General features: G+C 43.4%; 1 protein-coding gene across 1 annotated transcript; it reads left to right on the top strand.

Annotated features, from left to right (window-relative positions):
- The first annotated feature begins 927 nt into the window (after window positions 1-927).
- On the top strand, window positions 928-22,363 carry LOC141060478 (uncharacterized). The gene is made up of 7 exons (XM_073556741.1): window positions 928-4,024; window positions 4,324-4,469; window positions 8,485-8,661; window positions 8,745-8,868; window positions 8,949-9,013; window positions 9,232-9,802; window positions 20,180-22,363. The coding sequence occupies exons 1-7, from the start codon at window positions 3,997-3,999 to the stop codon at window positions 22,045-22,047; spliced, it is 2,979 nt and encodes a 992-aa protein (XP_073412842.1). The 5' UTR covers window positions 928-3,996; the 3' UTR covers window positions 22,048-22,363.
- Window positions 22,364-23,868: the final 1,505 nt, after the last annotated feature.

Genomic DNA, 23,868 nt, shown 5'->3' with positions numbered 1-23,868 from the left:
CAAAGGCCTGTGCCAACATCTGTCCATGTATCTGATCATGAATAGTGAAGCCTAAAATTTGGAATACTTGCCTCACTCTGCCATGAAACTCGTCTACAGACTCTGTCTCGGCTTGGCTCATGTTATGCAGGCTGAGTGCTTGTCTGGCATTAGCCCACTCTCTAAGCTGTTCAATTAGCTTTGATCCTGATTCCCAGGAATGCACATCTAATTCTGATGGAAGCTTGAAGTGTTCCTTCATGATTGGCCAGAGTGTTTCACCTGCTTTAATCTCCATTATGGACCAGAGATCACTCCAGGTTGCAGCATATGTCTGCTGGCTCTGCTGCATTCTTCGATAAAATGGCATGGGGTCCATATCTGTGTCTGGCAGGTTTTTAAGATTACTGAACACCTGACTAGGGGTGAAGGGCACATAGTGTAAGAGTTCTGGCTCTATCTGCCCCTGCCTACTTGGTGTCTGTGAGTTCCTCCTTGCGCTAGGTAGCATGTCTGTCCCTCCTTCATTTTCATCAGAGGAGGAACTGTACCATTGTTTGATTGTCTTTCTGTGTTTGTGTGGCACTCCCCCCTTCTGAGACTGCAGCTCCGTTTGGCACATAGGATCTCCAGTCTCAGCAAGTGCAGTGTCTGACGGCCCACACCTCCCTTCTGCTATCTGTTGTATCGGGAGGGCACCTGTGTTGTCATGTGTGGGGAGTGATTCACTTTCTACTCCCGGTGTCATAACTGTCTCTTTAGAGAGAGTCCCCTGTGGAACTAGGGACACTTCATTGTCTGGATCTGGCACTAGGCCAGCAGGTGACGATGAACTGAGAGATGGGTGAGAAAAAAGAAGAGGGGGAAGGGTGGAGGAGAGGTTTGGAATAGGAGGAGAAATGAGAGATAGTGAAGGAGAGTGGGGAGGAGACTGAAGAGGAGGGGATGGCGAAGACAAAGAGGAGGGAGAGGAAAGAGGAGGGGGATGAGAGATAGGAGAGAGAGAAGGAGGAGGGGGATGAGGGATAGGAGGAGAGATAGGCGGAGGTGAAGAAGATAGAGGAGGGAGAGGTCGAGATGATGAGGGAGGACGAGGTATAGGAGGAGAAATAGATGAGAGAGGGGAGGAGGTTGTGAAAATAGCGGAGATAGAGGGAGGAGGGAGATGGGAGGAGGGAAAAGTGAGGAGAGAGGAGATGGGGGGCGGACTGCTTCCCCCCCCCTGCCATCACGGAAAGCATTCTTCGACCTGTGGTCCTCCTCAGACGGCACAGATTACTATGAAAACACTTTTTCCTACACATAAAACAAAAAAAACCAATCCTTTCTTGTTCACACTATCTGCTATCACCGTCTGCGGCGTTAAATGCTCTGTCACTTTAAGGAATGCAGACTGCAATTACTAGCTACTTCCCTTTTCTTTCAATACATCATGTCATGCTACAGATTAAGGCAAAAAACACGTACTATGTCTGTTTTGAAACTGAAAAAGGTGATTAACACTTTAAACACTGTGCAATCCCTTTTGACCTGCTTAAAAGAGAACAAACATGAATATTTAGTGAATATTCCAACGCAGGTAAAAATTCTCTTTATAACAAAACTGAAAGAAAGAAGTGAAAACTAAACCTGTCACAAAAACCGTGGAAGAAAAACTTGGAAGAAAAATTAGAAGAGATAAAAAAGGAAAAAATTTTTAAAGATTTTAAAAGGATAATAAACCAAAAAGTTGATAAGGTCAAAACGTATATAAACTTTGAAAAAGAGTCCACTCAGAAAAACCAAAAACCAAAAACCAAATATATGGAAAAATGGAGGGAAAAAAGAAGAAAGAAAAAACACAAAAGTTGTTAAACCTTGGTAAAACACTGCAAAAATAAAAATAAAAATCTGAAAATTAATCTTAATTCAGAATGCAGGCACTCAACTTCCTCTTTCTCTGCCTGCGTCTGTGCAAAATCTGAGAACAATGTAATGGGAGGGAGGGGTGATGGGTGAAGTTCCCACAGACTCCGAGCTATACGCACCCAGCTTTCCCAAACCTTCTAACCCTGCAGGCAAAGACCAATACCAAAAAATGCAAGATAAAATTATGCAAACAGCAGAGTGTAAAACAAAAATGTAACAATATGAAAATATGTATACCACCCTGCAGGCAAAAGAGGAAGTATACAATAATGAAAGGCAAAACTCTTTCTGCTTCAGATCTCTGCGGAAACCTGCAATAAATTCACATATACAGTAGACGTCCGGGGAGAGAGATCGAAAGCCCTTGTTTTGTGACGCGTATGTGAAACAGCTGCTGGTAACCGATAACTGCCAACCACACTGGGTGCACTGCGCTGGTGACCCGGGAATGTTAACACGCTGTACCGGACGTCCTGCCTGGCTCGTCAGTATCAGTAATGTGATAACTCCCACTATGTTGCCACCACCTGATGCCTGGGCCGGCTTCTCCTGTCCTTCCCTGTGACCAGGTGTGTTGGTGGCAACCTGTCAAGTGGTTTGGCTCGCAATATCTCCCCTAAGCTAACACCACCGCGTGGCCTGGCGTGGGCGCTGTTGTCCCTTCCTGTGCACGGGTGTTTGTTGTGATAGCTTGATGTGAGATTTGCCTCGTGATATCTCCGTAAGACCCCCACCACCTGTCCCTGGGCAAGGCTTCACCTGTCCTCCCCCTGTGTCCAGGTGTATTTGTGAGGACCTATCTGAGTGGGTCAAACTGCCCCGTTATCGGTCTATCATCAACCATAAACACACAAGTCTGTCACAATTTTCCACCAACTCTCACACCCGGATCTGAGACACACAGAACCACAGTAGACACTTAGCTTATCCCAGGGTTTGGATAAGGGTGGACTTTTTACACTTTACCTGGGATACGGTGGTGACCACACCTGACCGACTAGGGGTACGGACCCGGGCTGGACACGGGACATTCAGGCAAGATGACAGAATTTTCTTACCTTACTTATGGAGCTGCAGCCTCCGTCCCGTGTGCCAGGCCCGTAACGGCACCCCCGTCTTTCCGGTCAGCTGGGTCCCCGTGTGTTTCGTCCAAAGCCCTCAGCGTTGGTGCGCCAAATTGATGTGGAAATTTATAGTTGGGTAAATTTACCCCTGTGCGTACTGTGGCCTGCCCAAATTAGACAGAGTCTTACTGAGCGCTCAAAGAAGGAAAGACGCCAGACTTGGGTGGCAGCAATACCTCCCAGCAAAACTCTGGAAATTTATTGAATATACTTGGTTTTATCAGTTGTACAGAAAAGGAGTGGCTACTCATTAACATAGAGGCTTTACTTCTTAGCTAATTGGTCAGTTTTAATGCATAAACATATATGGGCGTTGACCTAAGTTGACTTAAGCATCAGATGATATACTGCTCTTTGTCTTACAATGTCAGCAATGTTCTGGTATCGGCTGGCCCATCTGGCCTAAACTTCCTCTTTCTATGTCTGAGACAAATATCACAAGACAATGCTATCATAAGATACCATCTGCTCCCCAGACTATCTCATGGGGGGGCAGTAGGTCATTTCCACCAACTAGTTACAAGGTTCAAACTGTGAATATGTATCTGTGTGCATATAAGAATATATAAGCGTACAGGAGTATATAGCAGTATATGGAGTATATAGCCTATAGCAGGCAAGTGAGATCTATATGAAATACATATACATATATATTTCCATAACACAATCAGCTGAACAGATCCTCTTCCATGTCCACGTGACAGATCTGTTAGCAGTGATCTCTGTGTGATGTCACTGTGTGATCTCCTCTGTTCGGCCTCTGTTGCTCCATCCTTTGTTTCTTGCCATTATCGCTGTTCTTCCTCCCTGTAATGGTGCACCCGATGTGGAAACCTGGCTGGTATTAATATAATCTCTGTATGCATGGAGTGGCTGCTGGCCGGTGGAGCGCGCTGACAGAGAATAGGTGTGATGAGAAGTCAAAACCAGGGGGTCAAAGTCCGGGAAAGAATGCGAGACCAAGTGAGAAACGAACAACTGAAAGATGCGGGATGACAAAGCAGCAGGCCAGGGTCAGTAACAACTTATAACTGGCACTGAAAAGTAACTGCAGGGGGTTAAGCAGGATTTGCCCCACACAAGGCTGACCACAGAGAGCGGACCACTACTGATAACCAGTACGCTGCAGTAAGACACAGATTCCCTACTGGGTGGCACCATAAGTCCCAGCAACACTAATGTTAAATAGAAACGTGCTACTGCCTGCACACATTGCAAGAGCGGCGCCACCTACAGGCAGAGGTCACAGGTGGTTAGTTTTTGACACGTTTACTTTGCTTATTATGATGTTTACATTGTATTTTCCTTTCAGGTTCTTATAATAAAGGATCCTCTGCTGATAACGTCTCTGCGGGAATCTTCCTGATTAATGTGTCAGGGATGAATAAGGACAGAGGCAAGATGGCGGAGAGGATACTAAACCTCACCCTGGAGATAATCTTCCATCTTACCGGAGAGGTGAGAGGCTCTGATGTCATCACATGACCTCATTATCTATGGGAATAACAGGGGATATGACCGGAGAGGTGAGAGACTCTGATGTCATCACATGACCTCATTATCTATGGGAATAACAGAAGATATGACCGGAGAGGTGAGAGGCTCTGATGTCATCACATGACCTCATTATCTATGGGAATAACAGAGGATGTGACCGGAGAGGTGAGAGGCTCTGATGTCATCACATGACCTCATTAGCTATGGGAATAACAGGGGATATGACCGGAGAGGTGAGAGGCTCTGATGTCATCACATGACCTCATTATCTATGGGAATAACGGGATATGACCGGAGAGGTGAGAGGCTCTGATGTCTTCACATGACCTCATTATGGGAATAACGGGATATGACTGGAGAGGTGAGAGGTTCTGATGTCATCACATGACATCATTATCTATGGGAATAACAGGGGATATGACCGGAGAGGTGAGAGGCTCTGATGTCATCGCATGACCTCATTGTCTATGGGAATAACAGAGGATATGACCGGAGAGGTGAGAGGCTCTGATGTCATCGCATGACCTCATTATCTATGGGAATAACAGGGGATATGACCGGAGAGGTGAGAGGCTCTGATGTCATCACATGACATCATTATCTATGGGAATAACAGGGGATATGACCGGAGAGGTGAGAGGCTCTGATGTCATCGCATGACCTCATTATCTATGGGAATAACAGGGGATATGACCGGAGAGGTGAGAGGCTCTGATGTCATCACATGACATCATTATCTATGGGAATAACAGGGGATATGACCGGAGAGGTGAGAGGCTCTGATGTCATCGCATGACATAATTATCTATGGGAATAACAGGATATGACCGGAGAGGTGAGAGACTCTGATGTCATCACATGACCTCATTATCTATGGGAATAACAGAAGATATGACCGGAGAGGTGAGAGGCTCTGATGTCATCACATGACCTCATTATCTATGGGAATAACAGAGGATGTGACCGGAGAGGTGAGAGGCTCTGATGTCATCACATGACCTCATTATCTATGGGAATAACAGAGGATATGACCGGAGAGGTGGGAGGCTCTGATGTCATCACATGACCTCATTAGCTATGGGAATAACAGGGGATATGACCGGAGAGGTGAGAGGCTCTGATGTCATCACATGACCTCATTATCTATGGGAATAACGGGATATGACCGGAGAGGTGAGAGGCTCTGATGTCATCACATGACCTCATTATGGGAATAACGGGATATGACTGGAGAGGTGAGAGGTTCTGATGTCATCACATGACATCATTATCTATGGGAATAACAGGGGATATGACCGGAGAGGTGAGAGGCTCTGATGTCATCGCATGACCTCATTGTCTATGGGAATAACGGGATATGACCGGAGAGGTGAGAGGCTCTGATGTCATTGCATGACATAATTATCTATGGGAATAACAGGATATGACCGGAGAGGTGAGAGGCTCTGATGTCATCACATGACCTCATTATCTATGGGAATAACGGGATATAAATGGAGAGGTGAGATGCTCTGATGTCATCACATGACCTCATTATCTATGGGAATAACAGGGGATATGACCGGAGAGGTGAGAGGTTATGATGTCATCACATGACCTCATTATCTATGGGAATAACAGGGGATATAACCGGAGAGGTGAGAGGCTCTGATGTCATCACATGACCTCATTATCTATGGGAATAACAGGGGGTATGACCGGAGAGGTGAGAGGCTCTGATGTCATCACATGACCTCATTATCTATGGGAATAACAGGGGATATAACCGGAGAGGTGAGAGGCTCTGATGTCATCACATGACCTCATTATCTATGGTAATAACAGGGGGTATGACCGGATAGGTGTGAGGCTCTGATGTCATCACATGACCTCATTATCTATGGGAATAACGGGATATGACCGGAGAGGTGAGAGGCTCTGATGTCATCACATGACCGCATTATCTATGGGAATAACGGGATATGACCGGAGAGGTGAGAGGCTCTGATGTCATCACATGACCTCATTATCTATGGGAATAACAGGGGATATGACCGGAGAGGTGAGAGGCTCTGATTTCATCACATGACCTCATTATCTGTGGGAATAACAGGGGATATGACCGGAGAGGTGAGAGGCTCTGATTTCATCACATGACCTCATTCCCTATGGGAATAACAGGGGATATGACTGGAGAGGTGAGAGGCTCTGATGTCATCACATGACCGCATTATCTATGGGAATAACGGGATATGACCGGAGAGGTGAGAGGCTCTGATGTCATCACATGACCTCATTATCTATGGGAATAACAGGGGATATGACCGGAGAGGTGAGAGGCTCTGATTTCATCACATGACCTCATTACCTATGGGAATAACGGAATATGACCGGAGAGGTGAGAGGCTCTGATGTCATCACATGACCTCATTATGGGAATAACAGGGGATATGACCGGAGAGGTGAGAGGCTCTGATGTCATCACATGACCTCATTATCTGTGGGAATAACAGGGGATATGACTGGAGAGGTGAGAGGCTCTGATGTCACCACATGACCTCATTATCTATGAGAATAATGCGATGTGACCGGAGAGGTGAGAGGCTCTGATGTCATCACCTGACCTCATTGTCTGTGGGAATAACAGGGGATATGACGGGAGAGGTGAGAGGCTCTGATGTCACCACATGACCTCATTATCTATGGGAATAACAGGGGATATGACTGGAGAGGTGAGAGGCTCTGATGTCATCACATGACCTCATTATCTATGGGAATAATGCGATGTGACCGGAGAGGTGAGAGGTTCTGATGTCATCACATGACCTCATTATCTATGGGAATAACAGGGGATATGACTGGAGAGGTGAGAGGCTCTGATGTCATCACATGACCTCATTATCTATGAGAATAATGCGATGTGACCGGAGAGGTGAGAGGCTCTGATGTCATCACATGACCTCATTATCTGTGGGAATAATAGGGGATATGACCGGAGAGGTGAGAGGCTCTGATGTCATCACCTGACCTCATTATCTATGGGAATAACAGGGGATATGACTGGAGAGGTGAGAGGCTCTGATGTCATCACATGACCTCATTATCTATTGGAATAATGCGATGTGACCGGAGAGGTGAGAGGCTCTGATGTCATCACATGACCTCATTATCTGTGGGAATAACAGGGGATATGACCGGAGAGGTGAGAGGCTCTGATGTCATCACCTGACCTCATTATCTGTGGGAATAACGGGATATGACTGGAGAGGTGAGAGGATCTGATGTCACCACATGACCTCATTATCTATGGGAATAACAGGGGATATGACTGGAGAGGTGAGAGGCTCTGATGTCATCACATGACCTCATTATCTATGGGAATAATGCGATGTGACCGGAGAGGTGAGAGGCTCTGATGTCATCACATGACCTCATTATCTATAGGAATAACAGGGGATATGACCGTAGAGGTGAGAGGCTCTGATGTCATCACATGACCTCATTATCTATAGGAATAACAGGGGATATGACCGTAGAGGTGAGAGGCTCTGATGTCATCACCTGACCTCATTATCTGTGGGAATAACAGGGAATATGACCGGAGAGGTGAGAGGCTCTGATGTCACCACATGACCTCATTATCTATGGGAATAACAGGGGATATGACTGGAGAAGTGAGAGGCTCTGATGTCATCACATGACCTCATTATCTATGGGAATAATGCGATGTGACCGGAGAGGTGAGAGGTTCTGATGTCATCACATGACCTCATTATCTATAGGAATAACAGGGGATATGACCGTAGAGGTGAGAGGCTCTGATGTCATCACATGACCTCATTATCTATGGGAATAACAGGTGATATGACCGGAGAGGTGAGAGGCTCTGATGATATCACATGACCTCATTATCTATGGGAATGACAGGTGATATGACCGGAGAGGTGATGGACTCTGGAGATGTCTGTAGTGATATTATTAATGTCTCCACACTCAGGATTACAGAGTAGTGAAGACCTCTAGTAATCGCTGTCAGGTCCCTGTGTCTGAAGGACGGGGAGGAACCCTTACCCCAATCCCGGGGCCTCCACCTCACCTCCGGATGCATGAGGACATCAATGACCAGAAGATCCTAGAACTCGCTAACAAGATGATTGAGCTGCTGACTGGAGAGGTGATGCTGCTGGGAATGCTGGGACATTATACAGGACAGCACTGGAGGATTCTGGGTGATGACGGTATCATTGTGTGTGTCAGGTTCCTATAAGGTGTCAGGACGTCGCTGTCTATCTCTCCATGGAGGAGTGGGAGTATCTAGAAGGACACAAGGATCGGTACCAGGAGGTGATGATGGAGGAGCACCGGTCCCGCACATCACCAGGTAATAGACAGGACTAAATACACATGGCCTATAATTCTCTGTATGTAATAATGATGTCAGTCCTGTCTGTGTCTCCTCAGTTCTCTCCAGTAAGAGGACAACCCCAGAGAGATGTCCCGCTCCTCCTCCTCCACAGGACCATCAGGTAGATGGAGATCTCCCTATGATGTGTAGACGGCTGTGACGTCCTTGTGGTCAGTCTTGTTTTCTCCTCCAGTATTATATGTTTTATACTTGTGTAATGAGAGCGGTGGAGACGGCAGGATCACAGCTGACCACAGACATCACATGTCCGGATCTTCTCACCATTATTCCCGGGGACTTCTCCCATCATCGGGGACTTTTACAATATTTGTTTTGCAGCTTTTGGGTCTGGATAAAGATCTGAACAAATGTAATGGTCCAGAGAGAAATGTGAGGAGCGATCAGCGGTGTAAAGAGGAGACCCCTAATGTGAGGGGCGATCAGCTGTGTAAAGAGGAGACCCCTAATGTGAGGAGCGATCAGCGGTGTAAAGATGAGACCCCTAATGTGAGGGGCGATCAGCGTTGTAAAGAGAAGACCCCTAATGTGAGGAGCGATCAGCGGTGTAAAGAGAAGACCCCTAATGTGAGGGGTGATCAGCGGTGTAAAGAGAAGACCCCTAATGTGAGGAGCGATCAGCGGTGTAAAGAGAAGACCCCTAATGTGAGGAGCGATCAGCGGTGTAAAGAGAAGACCCCTAATGTGAGGGGTGATCAGCGGTGTAAAGAGAAGACCCCTAATGTGAGGAGCGATCAGCGGTGTAAAGAGAAGACCCCTAATGTGAGGAGCGATCAGCGGTGTAAAGAGAAGACCCCTAATGTGAGGAGCGATCAGCGGTGTAAAGAGAAGACCCATAATGTGAGGAGCGATCAGCGGTGTAAAGAGGAGACCCCTACAGATCACTGCCCAGGTGAGGGTCTTTAGATGAATATTCACTTTCAGGACAATGTGAATTGATAATGATGTGCTCCTGTTATATGTGAGGTCACAGGTCGTCATTTATAACATGGCTGATAATATAATTATTTTTAATACAAAATTAAATGTCTGGTTTTATCAGTATTTTATTTATTATTTCTGCAGACACTGGAGGCTGCCATTTTTATTAGCCGGTGTGTAACTATCTGAGTTCCTGTGCCCAGGGGCGGCTGTATTTGTTGTGTGTAAGTGGGTATAGGGGACTGCGGCCGGTGTCCGACCAATCTCCTACATTGTGGCTGCCTCCGGCTGTGAAATGGCCATTCTTTAAAGGCAGCAGTTAAGGGTACTTATTCCTCAATGCCACTTTTTAATAGCGCTGAGAAATAAGGGTATAGGGCCCCCCAGCGTCAGAAAAAACCCCAAAGAACATGATTTGGGTTGGTTTTTACAGTCCCTAGTGTTGGGTGCGCCATTATTCACCGAAAAACGGCAATTGCAAAAAAAAAAAAAAATCTGATATCCCATTCATTTCTCTCTCCTCTGATATGATCTAGCACATTAGACTAAAGAGAAATGGGGTCCCCCGATCCCCCGACCCTTGGCGTCTTCCGGGAAGAAAATGGTTGGCGCATGCACCGTTCGCCTGCCGAGATCTGCCAGCTGGTACCCGGCAACAACAGGAGATTTTTCCTTTTGGTTTATTGTGATCACTGTGATAGACCCTATCACAGTGATCAAAATAAAAAAATATTAACTTAAATCCCCTTTATAAACTCCTTAGGTAAAAATAATAAATTAAAAAATATTTTTTTTTTTCTGTTGGGGTTAGGGTTAGGGATGGGGGTGAGGCTAGGCTTGTGGTTAGAGTTGGGATTAGGGTTAGGGGTGTGTTGGAGTTAGGGCTCTGTTAGGGATGGAGTTAAGGGCCCCGTCACACACAGCGATCTCGCTAGCGAGATCGCTGATTTTGTGACGCCACAGCGATCTCGCCAGTGAGATCGCTGTGTGTGACGGGGAACAGTGACCGTCCCCCCTGCCGGGTGTCGATGATCGCGCTCTATCGTCCTGGGCCGTGTTTTGATCGCTGGTCTCCCGCTGGCCAGCGCGCATCGCTGCGTGTGGCTGCGAGAGACCAGCGATCAGCGACGCTGGTTTCCAATGTAAACATCGGGTATCTAAGAGCCGCGCGGCTCCTGGATACCCGACGTTTACATTAGACACCAGCGTCGCTGGTCCTGATCGCTGGGGCTGTCTATGTGACAGCTCACCAGCGATCAGCCTAACAATGTCCCACCAATCCCATCCATGTCGGATCGTTGGTGGGATCGCTGGGACATCGGTATTTGTAACGGGGCCTTTAGACTGGGGGGGGGGTTTCCACTCTTTAGGTACATCTTTAGACCATTTGAACAACTTGAGCATATCACACGAGGGGCCCAGCTTTTGTCTTGATCATCAAGTGGACACTTAAAGTCCATCTGGTCCATCTTTATAATATCATGAGTGACTGAACATACGTGGCCTTTTGGTGTAAAAGAGCCACACACATAGCAGAATCTGCTCGGATGATTGATCCACTGTCGGGCATTTTTCTTCTTTAAATCAGATCAGACAGTAGAGTAAGTTCAGGTCAATGGTGGTGACAAAATAAAAATGCGATGAGCCGGCCGACTATATGTAGATGGCTCCCCAGAGATGACAGAGGCAGCTTGTATTTAGAGCTGATGTTACTGGAGGTAATCTGGTAGATGACTATATACAGTGGTGAGGTGAACGGGTCAGCCTATTCCTTACAGATGAACATTTGCAGACAGGCAGTTTCTCAGTGATATTGGCTGCTTTCAGGTTCTCTCTCTGGTGAGACCCTCACTCAGTTACACCTCAGTGGCTGAGCTGTTTTCTTCCCTCTGAGGCGACTTGCCCTCCCAGAAATGCAGTGAAAATCCTTTCACAATGGCGGCTGTCCACTGACTTCCCTTTTGTCTCCCTGTGGCCGGTCTCAGATCCCTGTAGAGGCCGGTCTCCTGTCAGTCTCACATACCAGTCCTTACTGCCATCACCATCCTTTTCTAACTGACTCAAATCTTACCGCCTCATATCAGTTAGCTCCTCCCCATAACATGTGACTTCTCGAGAAGCAGTCATTGGTTGATTGCACTGTCAATACTCCTTCCCATAAAACTCACTAAAACCTTTACTGATGTTGTCCCTATAAGAAAATTCACATTTAGGACAAGCTAAGAAATGGGAATAACACAGGAAAAACCACTTACATTGAAAATGCAGAAATAACGTAATAACAAAAATACTTCTACAGTGGGGTAAAGAGTATTTAGTCAGCCACCAATTGTGCAAGTTCTCCCACGTAAAAAGATGAGAGAGGCCTGTAACTGACATCACCACAACTATGAGAGTCAAAATGAGAAAACAAATCCAGAAAATCACCTTGCCTGATTTGGTAAGATTTATTTTGCAAAATATGGTGGAAAATAAGTATTTGGTCTTGAACAAAAGTTCATCTCAATATTTTGTTATATATCCTTTCTTGGCAATGTTAGAGGTCAAACGTTTTCTGTAAGTCTTCACAAGGTTGCCACACACTGTTGGTGGTATGTTGGCCCATTCCTCCATGCAGATCTCCTCTAGAGCAGTGATGTTTTGGGTCTGTCGCTGGGCAACATGGACTTTCAACTCCCTCCAAAGGTTTTCTATGGGCTTGAGATCTGGAGACTGGCTAGGCCACTCCAGGACCTTCATACTGTATGCTTCTTACTAAGCCACTCCTTCGTTGCCCTGGCGGTGTGCTTGGGATCATTATCATGCTGAAAGACCCATCCACATTTCATCTTCAATGCCCTTGCTGATGGAAGGAGGATTGCACTCAGAATCTCACGATACATGGCCCCATTCATTCTTTCATGTACACGGATCCGTCGTCCTGGTCCCTTTGCAGAGAAACAGCCCCAAAGCATTATGTTGCCACCCCCATGCTTCACAGTAGGTATGGTGTTTTTTGGATGTAACTCAGCATTCTGTCTCCTCCAACACGACAAGTTGTGTTTCTACCAAACAGTTCTACTTTGGTTTCATCAGAAGCATATGACATTCTACCAATACTCTTCTGGGTAATTCAAATGCTCTCTAGCAAACTTCAGTCGGGCCTGGACATGTACTGGCTTAAAGGGAATCTGTGGGCAAAGCATAAAATCAGTATTGCACATGTGCTGACATACGCCATTACGTTCTGTGGCCCGGAAGTATTGCAATAGTAGCATTTGTTACGGTGGTCCCAGCTCTATGCAGGTCATTCACTAGGTCCCCCCTTGTGGTTCTGGGATTTTTGCTCACCGTTCTTGTGATCATTTTGACCCCACGGGGTGATTTCTTGCATGAAGCCCCAGATCGAAGGAGACTATCAGTGGTCTTGTATGTCTTCTATTTTCTTATTATTGCTCCCACAGTTGAGTTCATCACACCAAGCTGCTTGCCTATTGCAGATTCAGTCTTCCCAGCCTGGTGCAGGGGTACAGTTTTGTTTCTGGTGTCCTTAGACAGCTCTTTGGTCTTCACCATAGTGGAGTTTGGAGTCAAACTGTTTGAGGTTGTGGACAGGTGTCTTTTATACTGATAACAAGTTCAAACAGGTGCCATTACTACAGGTAATGAGTGGAGGACAGAGGAGCCTCTTAAAGAAGTTACAGGTCTGTGAGAGCCAGAAATCTTGCATGTTTTTAGGTGACCAAATACTTATTTTACACCATAATTTGCTAAATAAATCTTCCCAAATCAGACAAGGTGATTTTCTGGATTTGTTTTCTCATTTTGTCTCTCATAGTTGTGGTCTACCTATGATGTCAGTTACAGGCCTCTCTCATCTCTTCAAGTGGGAGAAGTTGCACAATTGGTGGCTGACTAAATACTTTTTTTCCCCCACTGTATCTCAGAAACTTTGTGATAGAGCAAAACAAAGCATATTTTTGGAATCAGCACATCAAACTCCATAAAACAGACATATTACCTTTTTCTGATGATTTTTTGTGTTTACCAGTGTTATTGATGGAGAGAAAATATGTCACAAACTCAACAAAAGCTTATGGTGGGCACAGAGCCCTAGATTGCTGATTGTTGGAGGTACGAGTCCTGTGAGTAGAATTTGTAGCTATCAGGTCTTTACAGTGGGTACTGAAAGTATTCAGACTCCTTTAAATTTTTCACTCTTTGTTTCATTGCAGCCATTAGGGAAAGTCAAAAAAGTTGGGTTTTTTTTCTCATTAATGTACCCCATCTTGACGGGAAAAAACAGAAATGTAAAATTTTTTGCAAATTTATTACAAAAGAAAAACCGAAATATCCCATGGTCATAAGTATTCAGACCCTTTGCTCAGACACTCATATGTAAGTCACATGCTGTCCATTTACTTGTGATCCTCCTTGAGATGGTTCTACTCCTTCACTGGAGTCCAGCTGTGTTTAATTAAACTGGCAGGACTTGATTTTTAAAGCCTCACACCTGTGTATATAAGACCTCACAGCTCACAGTGCATGTCAGACCAAATGAGAATCATGAGGTCAAAGGAACTGGCCAAGGAGCTCAGAGACAGAATTGTGGCAAGGCCCGGATCTGGCCAAGGTTATGAAAGAATTTATGCAGTACTTAAGGTTCCCAAGAGCACAATGGCCTCCATAATCCTTAAATGGAAGAAGTTTGGGACCACCAGAAATCTTCCTAGACCTGGCCGTCCAGTCAAACTGAGCAATCGTGGGAGAAGAGCTTTGGTGAGAGAGGTAAAGAAGAACCCCAAGATCACTGTGGCTGAGCTCCACAGATGCAGTAGGAAGATGGGAGAAAGTTCCACAAAGTTAACTATCACTGGAGCTCTCCACCAGTCGGGCCTTTATGGCAGAGTGGCCCAACGGAAGCGTCTCCTCAGTGCAAGACATATGAAAGCCTGCATAGAGTTTGCTAAAAAAAAAAAACACATGAAAGACTCCCAGACTATGAGAAATAAGATTCTCTGGTCTGATGAGATGAAGATAAACCTTTTTGGTGATAATTCTAAGCGGTATGTGTGGAGAAAACCAGGCACTGCTCATCACCTGCCCAGTACAATCCCAACAGTGAAACATGGTGGTGGCAGCATCATGCTGTGGGGGTGTTTTTCAGCTGCAGAGACAGGATGATTGGTTGCCATTGAAGGGAACATGAATGCGGCCAAGTACAGAGATATCCTGGGTGAAATCCTCTTCCAGAGTGCTCTGGACCTCAGACGTGGCTGGGGGTTCACCTTCCAACAAGACAATGACCCTAAGCACACAGCTAAAATAATAAAGGAGTGGCATCAAAACAACTCTGTGACCATTCTTGACTGGCGCAGCCAGAGCCCTGACCTAAGCTCAATTGAGCATCTCTGAAGAGACCTGAAAATGGCTGTCCACCAACGTTCACCATCCAACCTGACGGAACTGGAGAGGATGTGCATGGAAGAATGGCAGAGGATCCCCAAATCCAGGGGTGAAAAACTTGTTGCATCATTCCCAAGAAGACTCATGGCTGTACTAGCTCAAAAGCTATTTCTAGTCAATACTGAACAAAGGGTCTGAATACTTGACCATGTGATATTTTAGTTTTTCTTTTTTAATAAACTAGCTTGGCCCGTGCAAAATTTTCACACATTGGTCATCGGGGGTGCAGGCAATTTCAGAAAAAGCAAGCTGGCCAAATGTAAATGTATTTCATGAGATGATGAACACAGCCAGGTATTTATATAAAGTAGAGGCCAAAAAATGTCTTCTGGTTGAGGTGCCACCTGCAGGTCATTGTGTCTTTCTGTAGGTTTATGAAAATGAATGTTTAAACTGTATTTAGTGATAAAATAGTGGATGTGTGGTTTGTTTGGCTGTTTTCTTGCTGAAAGGAGCAAGTTCACCTTTGAAATGGTGTATCATGTGTGTGTGTGTGTTTGGGGTGAAGTAATCACCGAAATAGCAGTGCATGTTTACAAATGTATTTGCATGTGTGACTTGCCTGCAGTGAAGTGTGCAATCCTCCAATGTGCCTGAAATTAGCTGGGCAAGCACTTGAGCAAGCTGGAAAGACCCCAAGGAAAATCTTTGGATTTGTATGTGATGTCTGTAAGCAGCTTTGTGGTAGTGTGCTTTAGGGTACTTTGGTGCCACCTGCAGGTCATTTGTACTTACTGCAGGTTTATGAAAATTAATGTTTAAACTGTATTTTATGATCAATTCATGGCTGTATGGTTTGTTTGGATTATTTCTTGTTGAGGGGGGCAGGTTTACCTTTCAAATGGTGTATCATTTGTGTGTGTGGGTGCAGTATGAACAGGGATACAAAGTGATCACCGAAAAACAGTGTTTAGAAATAATAGAATAGATTTGCAACAATTTCTACATTTCTGTTTTTTTTCAGTCAAGATGAGGTGCGGAGTGTACATTAATGAGAAAAAAATGAACTTTTTTGAATTTACCAAATGGCTGCAATTGAAACAGAGTGAAAAATTTAAAGGGGTCTGAATACTTTCCATACCCACTGAGGCCTCGGTAGAATCGGTGCATACAGCAGCTCAGGCGGCCATCTTGTCAAACTCAGTAAGAGAATCATGCGGTTAATGAACAGCCAATGGATACGTTTTCCAAAGCTAAATTCTGCTCCATTCCCTTTGGAGGAAGACTTGACTTTGGTCCTGTGCTTGATTCGATACTGGAGAAAGCTGAAGATCAGAAAAGAGGATGTCCTGAACCAAATCAGCCAAACCAAAGAGAAGGTTTCATCCCCCTGGAAATGGAAACCGTGAATAGCAGGGTAAGGGGATGTGGGGTCACTGTAGCTCCCCCAAAGATAGTACAGGTTGGGATTTTATCCTCAATCCTAATCTCCAGAATTTTGAAAAACCTGACTTAACTCCTTCCCACAGGAAAGTATTTCTCAGAGTTTTTCTAGGCTCAAGTAAACAATCATCATTTCTTGCAAGAGAAAAAAGGATGTCCATTCACCGAAAGCTCCTGCCCTTCCAAAAGAAAACTTGCTGTTCTATAAGAGAAGCCATGTCCATCCTAGGCCTGATGTCATCCTGCATTCCTTCACTGACCTCGGCTCAGGTCTCACCCTGCGATGGTCCCAATTATCTCTAAGCAAAAATTAATCTTCCTTAACCTGTAAAAAAAAATCCATAAACTGATGGCTGTCTACAAAAAAACCTAGAGACAAGTTCATTGGAATCGAGAACCATTAACACTCCTAATAAAAGCTTTATCATAGAAACCTAGAATGTTAGCATTGGAAGGGACCTCCAGGGTCATGGTGTCCAAAATCCTGCTAAATGCAGGGTTCACTGACATCATAGACAGATGTCTGTCCAGCCTCTGTTTGAAGACTTCCATTGAAGGAGATCTCACCACCTTTCGTGGCAGCCTGTTCCACTCACTGATCACCCTCACTGTCAAAACTTTTTATCTAATATGTATCTTCTCCCTTTCAGTTTCCTTCATTGCTTTAAGAGATCTTTCCTCAAACTGCAAAGAACTAAGATCTGTGTTGGAAGTCTGCACATGTCTGCAAACTCGCTTAAAAAAATTGCCATCTTAGAGTGTTCTTGGAAAACTCTACAACAGTAAACTTCCTAAAATATCAAGGAGGCATTCGGCACAAAACGCTTCAGAAGCTCTCCAGCAGAAAACGCTTCAGAAGCTCTCCAACACAAAACGCTTCAGAAGCTCTCCAGCACAAACCGCTTCAGAAGTTCTCCAACACAAAACACTTCAGAAGCTCTCCAGCACAAACCGCTTCAGAAGTTCTCCAGCACAAAACACTTCAGAAGCTCTCCAGCACAAACCGCTTCAGAAGTTCTCCAACACAAAACACTTCAGAAGCTCTCCAGCACAAACCGCTTCAGAAGTTCTCCAGCACAAAACACTTCAGAAGCTCTCCAGCACAAACCGCTTCAGTTCTCCAACACAAAACGCTTCAGAAGCTCTCCAGCACAAACCGCTTCAGAAGTTCTCCAGCACAAAACACTTCAGAAGCTCTCCAACACAAAACGCTTCAGAAGTTCTCCAACACAAAACACTTCAGAAGCTCTCCAGCACAAAACGCTTCAGAAGTTCTCCAACACAAAACACTTCAGAAGCTCTCCAGCACAAAACGCTTCAGAAGCTCTCCAACACAAAACGCTTCAGAAGCTCTCCAGCACAAAACGCTTCAGAAGCTCTCCAACACAAAACGCTTCAGAAGCTCTCCAGCACAAACCGCTTCAGAAGCTCTCCAACACAAAACACTTCAGAAGCTCTCCAGCACAAAACGCTTCAGAAGCTCTCCAACACAAAACACTTCAGAAGCTCTCCAACACAAAACGCTTCAGAAGCTCTCCAGCACAAACCGCTTCAGAAGCTCTCCAGCACAAACCGCTTCAGAAGCTCTCCAACACAAAACGCTTCAGAAGCTCTCCAGCACAAAACGCTTCAGAAGCTCTCCAGCACAAAACGCTTCAGAAGCTCTCCAACACAAAACACTTCAGAAGTTCTCCAGCACAAAACGCTTCAGAAGCTCTCCAGCAGAGCTCTCGGAATCTCAACCACTTTTTTACAAGATTAACAAAATTGCCCTTCGATCCTCTCTAGGAGGCGTCCATCAGGTTTCTAACCATAAATGTTGTGTTTCTGGTGGCAATCACATCTGTGCAAAAAGTAAATGAACTCCAGGCGGCTCTCCATTCTCAAACTCCTGTGGATAGTCAAAAAAGACAGAGACATTCTCAATTTGAAGCCGTCCTTTCACGGCTGTAGAAATCGCCCTGGCCCTCATATCCATATCTTATACACTGATCTGTGACTAAGCAAAAATTTTACAAAACTAAAGACAAGGTTCTTAGTTTTATATTCTGATCAGACGGTATGAAACCCACTGCCACAACACAGTGAACCTCTCAGTGGGCCCTGACCTTAAAGAGGAACTTTCACCAAATGTCTTCTTGTTGAGTTGGACCCACAATGTAATAATGGCTGCAGAACAGAATAAAACATGTGTTTTTTTTTTTATTTCTCCTTACCGTTGCGGAGATATTGGTAAAGAATTTGGTACCTAATGAGTTAACGCCCACTTGGACTTAACAAAAGTTATCCGATAGTAACTTGCGCAGGAATTACACGCCCCAGTGACATCTATCTAATGACTGGTATTTCTCGTGTACAATCACAGTGACGTAATGTAAAGGTAGAATTATACCCACTGATAATTTGCTTTTCATAAACCCGTGCCAGCACAGTTATATTCCCTCCATTGTTGCCTTCTTCCAGCAGTTGAATCTTATTTTTGATGGATTCTCCGGGGTCTTTGAGCATTTTTGAAATACACTGAGTTAAGGATGGGGGAAGTGTGTAATCTCGTGTGCTGTCGTTGGGGGCTTATGAAAACTGAATTATTGGTAGGTATAATTCTACCTTTTTGCAGCATTATGGAGAACCATATACAACCAAAAGAAAAAAAGAGTACAAATACCCGTATAAAATATTGATTTTATTAATTAATATCAATAAAAAAATTTTTTTCAAAAAAATGAAAAATAAAAATATTTATTACATAAATAATTAACAACAAAGTGAAGGACACATGACCATGAATCTAACACATTTACATAGTTGTATGGACTTGGGATTAAGAGATTATAAAGCTTTCATAGCAATATGTATACCAATTATAACACTATCATAGTGCTGGGCACTCTTGAACAGTAACCATGGGTATTATCAACGCTAATATAATTATATCACCATAAATATGGCTCCATACAGGTCCTAACAATGCCAAGACAACAACTGCAGCACAAAATAAAATCTCACCCAAAATGGTCCTGGTAAATGGTCAGAATATGCAGCCCCAACGCGCGTTTCGCGTTTTATTTTGTGCTGGAATTGTTATCTATGATAGTGTTATAATTGGTATACATATTGCTATGAAAGCTTTATAATCTCTTAATCCCAAGTCCATATATTTTTTACTTTTTGCTGTGGCATCTAAATAGTTAAACAGCAGCGAGTGGAGCTAGGGATTGTGATGAGATGGACGGCACCTACCAGCTTCGACCTACAGGTTCACTTATTATTCTCCACTGGGTAATTTTCTGAGAAAAGAGCGGTGACCGACATGAGACATGAAGATGTCTTCAACACAAAAGTAGAAAACCGCAACAGAAAAGCCTGTTATCATAACATTGTGATCTAGTGATCCCTGCTCTGAGATTGTGATCTGTTTTGTAACCACTAATTAAGTTATTAAAGGAATACTTCTCAATTGTAATGTCCTATAACATCATTACAATCCTTATTATAATATAATCAGTTTTATTCTTTGCAGATGACTGTACCGGGAGCTCAGAGGAACATCCAAAATCTTCACATGATAATGCAGATGTTTGTAGCATCATTCCATATGGATGTGAGAAAAATGCCAATGTTGAAGATATACCCTCCGCCCCTCATATCCAAAATCTAGCATCTGATCCTGTGAAACAGATCCTATCTCCTGATTCATCACAGACTGCAAAGCAAAATACAAGATACAGATCGGGTGTCGAACGTCAAAAAGTTCCCATAGGGGAAAAGTCATATTCATGTTCAGAATGTGGGAAATGTTTTTCCGCAACATCAGGTTTGATTAGACATCAGAGAATTCACACAAGGGAGAAACCATTTTCATGTAAGGAATGTGGAAGATGCTTTACTAATAAATCAAATCTTGTTAGACATGAGAGAACTCACACAGAAGGAAAGCCATATTCATGTTCAGAATGTGGGAAATGTTTTAACGAGAAACATAGGCTCATAACGCATCAAAGACTTCACACAGGAGAGAAACCATTTTCATGTTCAGAATGTGGCAAATGTTTTATTCAGAAATATCATCTCATAACACATCTAAGAATTCACACCGGGGAGAAGCCATTTTCATGTTCAGAATGTGGAGAAAGTTTTACCATGAAACCAGTTCTTGTTAAACATCAGAGAATTCATACAGGAGAGAAGCCATTTTCCTGTTCAGAATGTGGAAAATGTTTCTTGATCACAAGAGATCTTGTTAAACATCAGAGAATTCACACAGGAGAGAAGCCATTTTCATGTAAGGAATGTGAAAAATGCTTTGCTGATAAATCAAATCTTGTTACACATGAGGGAACTCACACAGGAGAAAAGCCATATTCATGTTCAAAATGTGGGAAATGTTTTAATCAGAAACATCATCTCATAACACATCAAATGCTTCACACAGGGGAGAAGCCATTTTCATGTTCAGAATGTGAAAAAAGTTTTACCATGAAACAAGCTCTTGTTAAACATCAGAGAATTCATACGGGGGAGAAGCCATATTCATGTTCAGAATGTGACAAATGTTTTTCCTCCACATCAGGTTTGGTTACACATCAGAGAACTCACACAGGGGAGAAACCATATTCATGTCAGGAATGTCAGAAATGTTTTACTGAGAAGCAACAACTGATTAGACATCAGAGAATTCATACAGGGAAGAAGCCATTTTCCTGTTCACAATGTGGAAAACGTTTCACAATGAAAACAGATCTTGTTAAGCATCAGAGAATTCACACAGGGGAGAAACCATATTCATGTCCGGAATGTCAGAAATGTTTTACTGAGAAACAACATCTGATTAGACATCAGAGATTTCATACAGGGGAGAAGCCATTTTCCTGTTCACATTGTGGAAAATGTTTCATGATGACAACAGATCTTGTTAAGCATGAGAGAATTCACACAGGGGAGAAGCCATTTTCATGTAAGGAATGTGGAAGATGCTTTACTATTAAATCAAATCTTGTTAGACATGAGAGAACTCACACAGAAGGAAAGTCATATTCATGTTCAAAATGTGGGAAATGTTTTAATCAGAAACATCATCTCATAACACATCAAATACTTCACAAAGGGGAGAAACCATTTTCATGTTTAGAATGTGGGAAATGTTTTAACCAGAAACATCATCTCATAATACATCAAAGACTTCATACAGGGGAGAAACCATTTTCATGTTCAGAATGTGGGAAATGTTTTATTCAGAAACATCACCTCATAACACATCAAAGAATTCACTCCGGGGAGAGGCCATTTTCGTGTTCAGAATGTGGTCAAAGTTTTACCATGAAACAAGTTCTTGTTAAACATCAGAGAATTCATACGGGGGAGAAGCCATTTTCATGTTCAAAATGTTGAAAATATTTTAACTGTAAAGCTATTCTTATTAGACATCAAAAATTTCACACACGGGAGAAGCCGTTTTCATGTCAGGTATGTGGAACTTTTTTTTTACCTGGAAATCAGATCTTGTTAAACATCAGAGAATTCACACAGGGGAGAAGCCGTTTTCATGTTCAGAATGTGGAAAATGTTTTACCCAGAAATATCTCAGAACACATCAAAGAACTCACACAGGGGAGAAGCCATATTCATGCCCAAAATGTGGAAAATTTTATACTCTGAAATCAGATCTTGCTATTCATGAAGGAGTTCACACGGGATAAACCATTTTCATGTTCACAATGTGGGAAATGTTTCAACCATAAACGTATTCTTATTGCACACCAAAAAATCACACGGGAGAAACCATTTTTATGCTCACAATGTAGAAAATGTTTTAATCAGAAAAATGTTTTTATTAGACATCAAAGAATTCACACAGGGGAGAAGCCATTTTCTTGTTCTGAATGTGGAATCTGTTTTTTAACCAAAAGCATAGTCTTATTAGACATCAAAGAATTCATACAGGAGAGAAGCCGTATTAATGTTCAGATTGTGGAAAATGCATTACTGTAAAATCAGATATGATTAGACATCAAGAAATCCACAAAGGGGAAAAGCCATATTCATGCTCAGAATGTGGGAAATGTTTTACTCAGAAATCTGATCTTACAACACAATAGAATTCACACAGGGGAGAAGCCATTTTCATGTCCAAAATGTGTAGACTGCTTTACCCGTAATTCAAGTCTTGTTACACATGAAAGAACTCACACAGAGGGAAACCAGTTTCATGTTTAGAATGTGGAAAATGTTTCACTGTTAGACCAGATTTTGTTTAACATCAGAATTTACGCAGTTCAGAATGTAGAAAACATTAAATATCTTTAACCCCTCCCTGACATGACTAATTTCCGTTTTTGCAGTTCTGTTTTTTACTCCCATTCTTCCAAGAACCTTTAACTTTTTTATGTTTCCATTGATACAGCCGTATGAGGGCTTGTTTTTTGCCTGGGTGAGTTGCACTTTTGAATTACGCCATACGTTTTATCATATAGTGTACTGGAAAACAGGAAACAAAATTCCAAAAAAAAAATTTCAAGTTCGCAAAAGTTTTTTTGGGTACGCAGATAGATACCAAATGTGTATAGTGTTTTGTTTTTTTCATTTGTGGTAAAAAAAAAGTGGAAATTTGTAACATAAAAAAAAAAAATTAGCTTTTGTCGACATTTTTCGAAACCCGTAGCGTTCATTTTTCAAGATCTGGGCATTGGTGAGGCCTTGTGTTTTGTGCCCTGAGCTTTTTTTACTGATACTATTTCATGGTAGTTATGATGAATTAGCCATCAAGTGGAGGGAAAGATGGACTCAGCGTGTGAGCTCACATCACAGGCAGGTACCGCTACGTCATATTTCGGAAAGGGGTTAATTCAAGTCTGATTGAACATCAAAGAAATCACACAGGGTTGAAGCCATTTTTATTTTTAGTCGAGAGAATATACAGAGTATATAGACAAGACAGCATGGGATCGCAGCTGATTCTTTCTGTGGAGTAAAACATTTCCCTGTCTGGGTAAAAACAGCCTCTGTGATCCCATGCTGTCCTGTCTGTATACTCTCTGTTTCCTCCCCTGCCCAGGAGCTGTGGTATGATCAGACCATGTTCCTGCACAGTCAGACACGGCCATTACACAGTGCACAGCAGGGGCACATTTATAAGATTATCTCAGCACAGGAACATTTTTTCTAACACGTTCAGTTGTGGAACTTTGATTAAAATGTGCTTTGTTCATATAA

The sequence above is a fragment of the Dendrobates tinctorius genome, unplaced genomic scaffold (assembly GCF_039654945.1).
Source record: "Dendrobates tinctorius isolate UK_male_01 unplaced genomic scaffold, ASM3965494v1 ptg000237l, whole genome shotgun sequence".
Classification (NCBI taxonomy): Eukaryota; Metazoa; Chordata; class Amphibia; order Anura; family Dendrobatidae; genus Dendrobates; species Dendrobates tinctorius.
This window is presented reverse-complemented; position numbering and strand designations above follow the sequence as displayed.

Excerpts from the sequence above, each read along its gene's own strand:
- LOC141060478 (XM_073556741.1), top strand. The coding sequence starts at position 3,997 with ATGCGGGATGACAAAGCAGCAGGCCAGG. Across the intron at positions 9,014-9,231 it reads CTCCTCCACAGGACCATCAG|CTTTTGGGTCTGGATAAAGA; the intron begins GTAGATGGAGAT and ends TTTGTTTTGCAG. Across the intron at positions 9,803-20,179 it reads CCCTACAGATCACTGCCCAG|ATGACTGTACCGGGAGCTCA; the intron begins GTGAGGGTCTTT and ends TATTCTTTGCAG.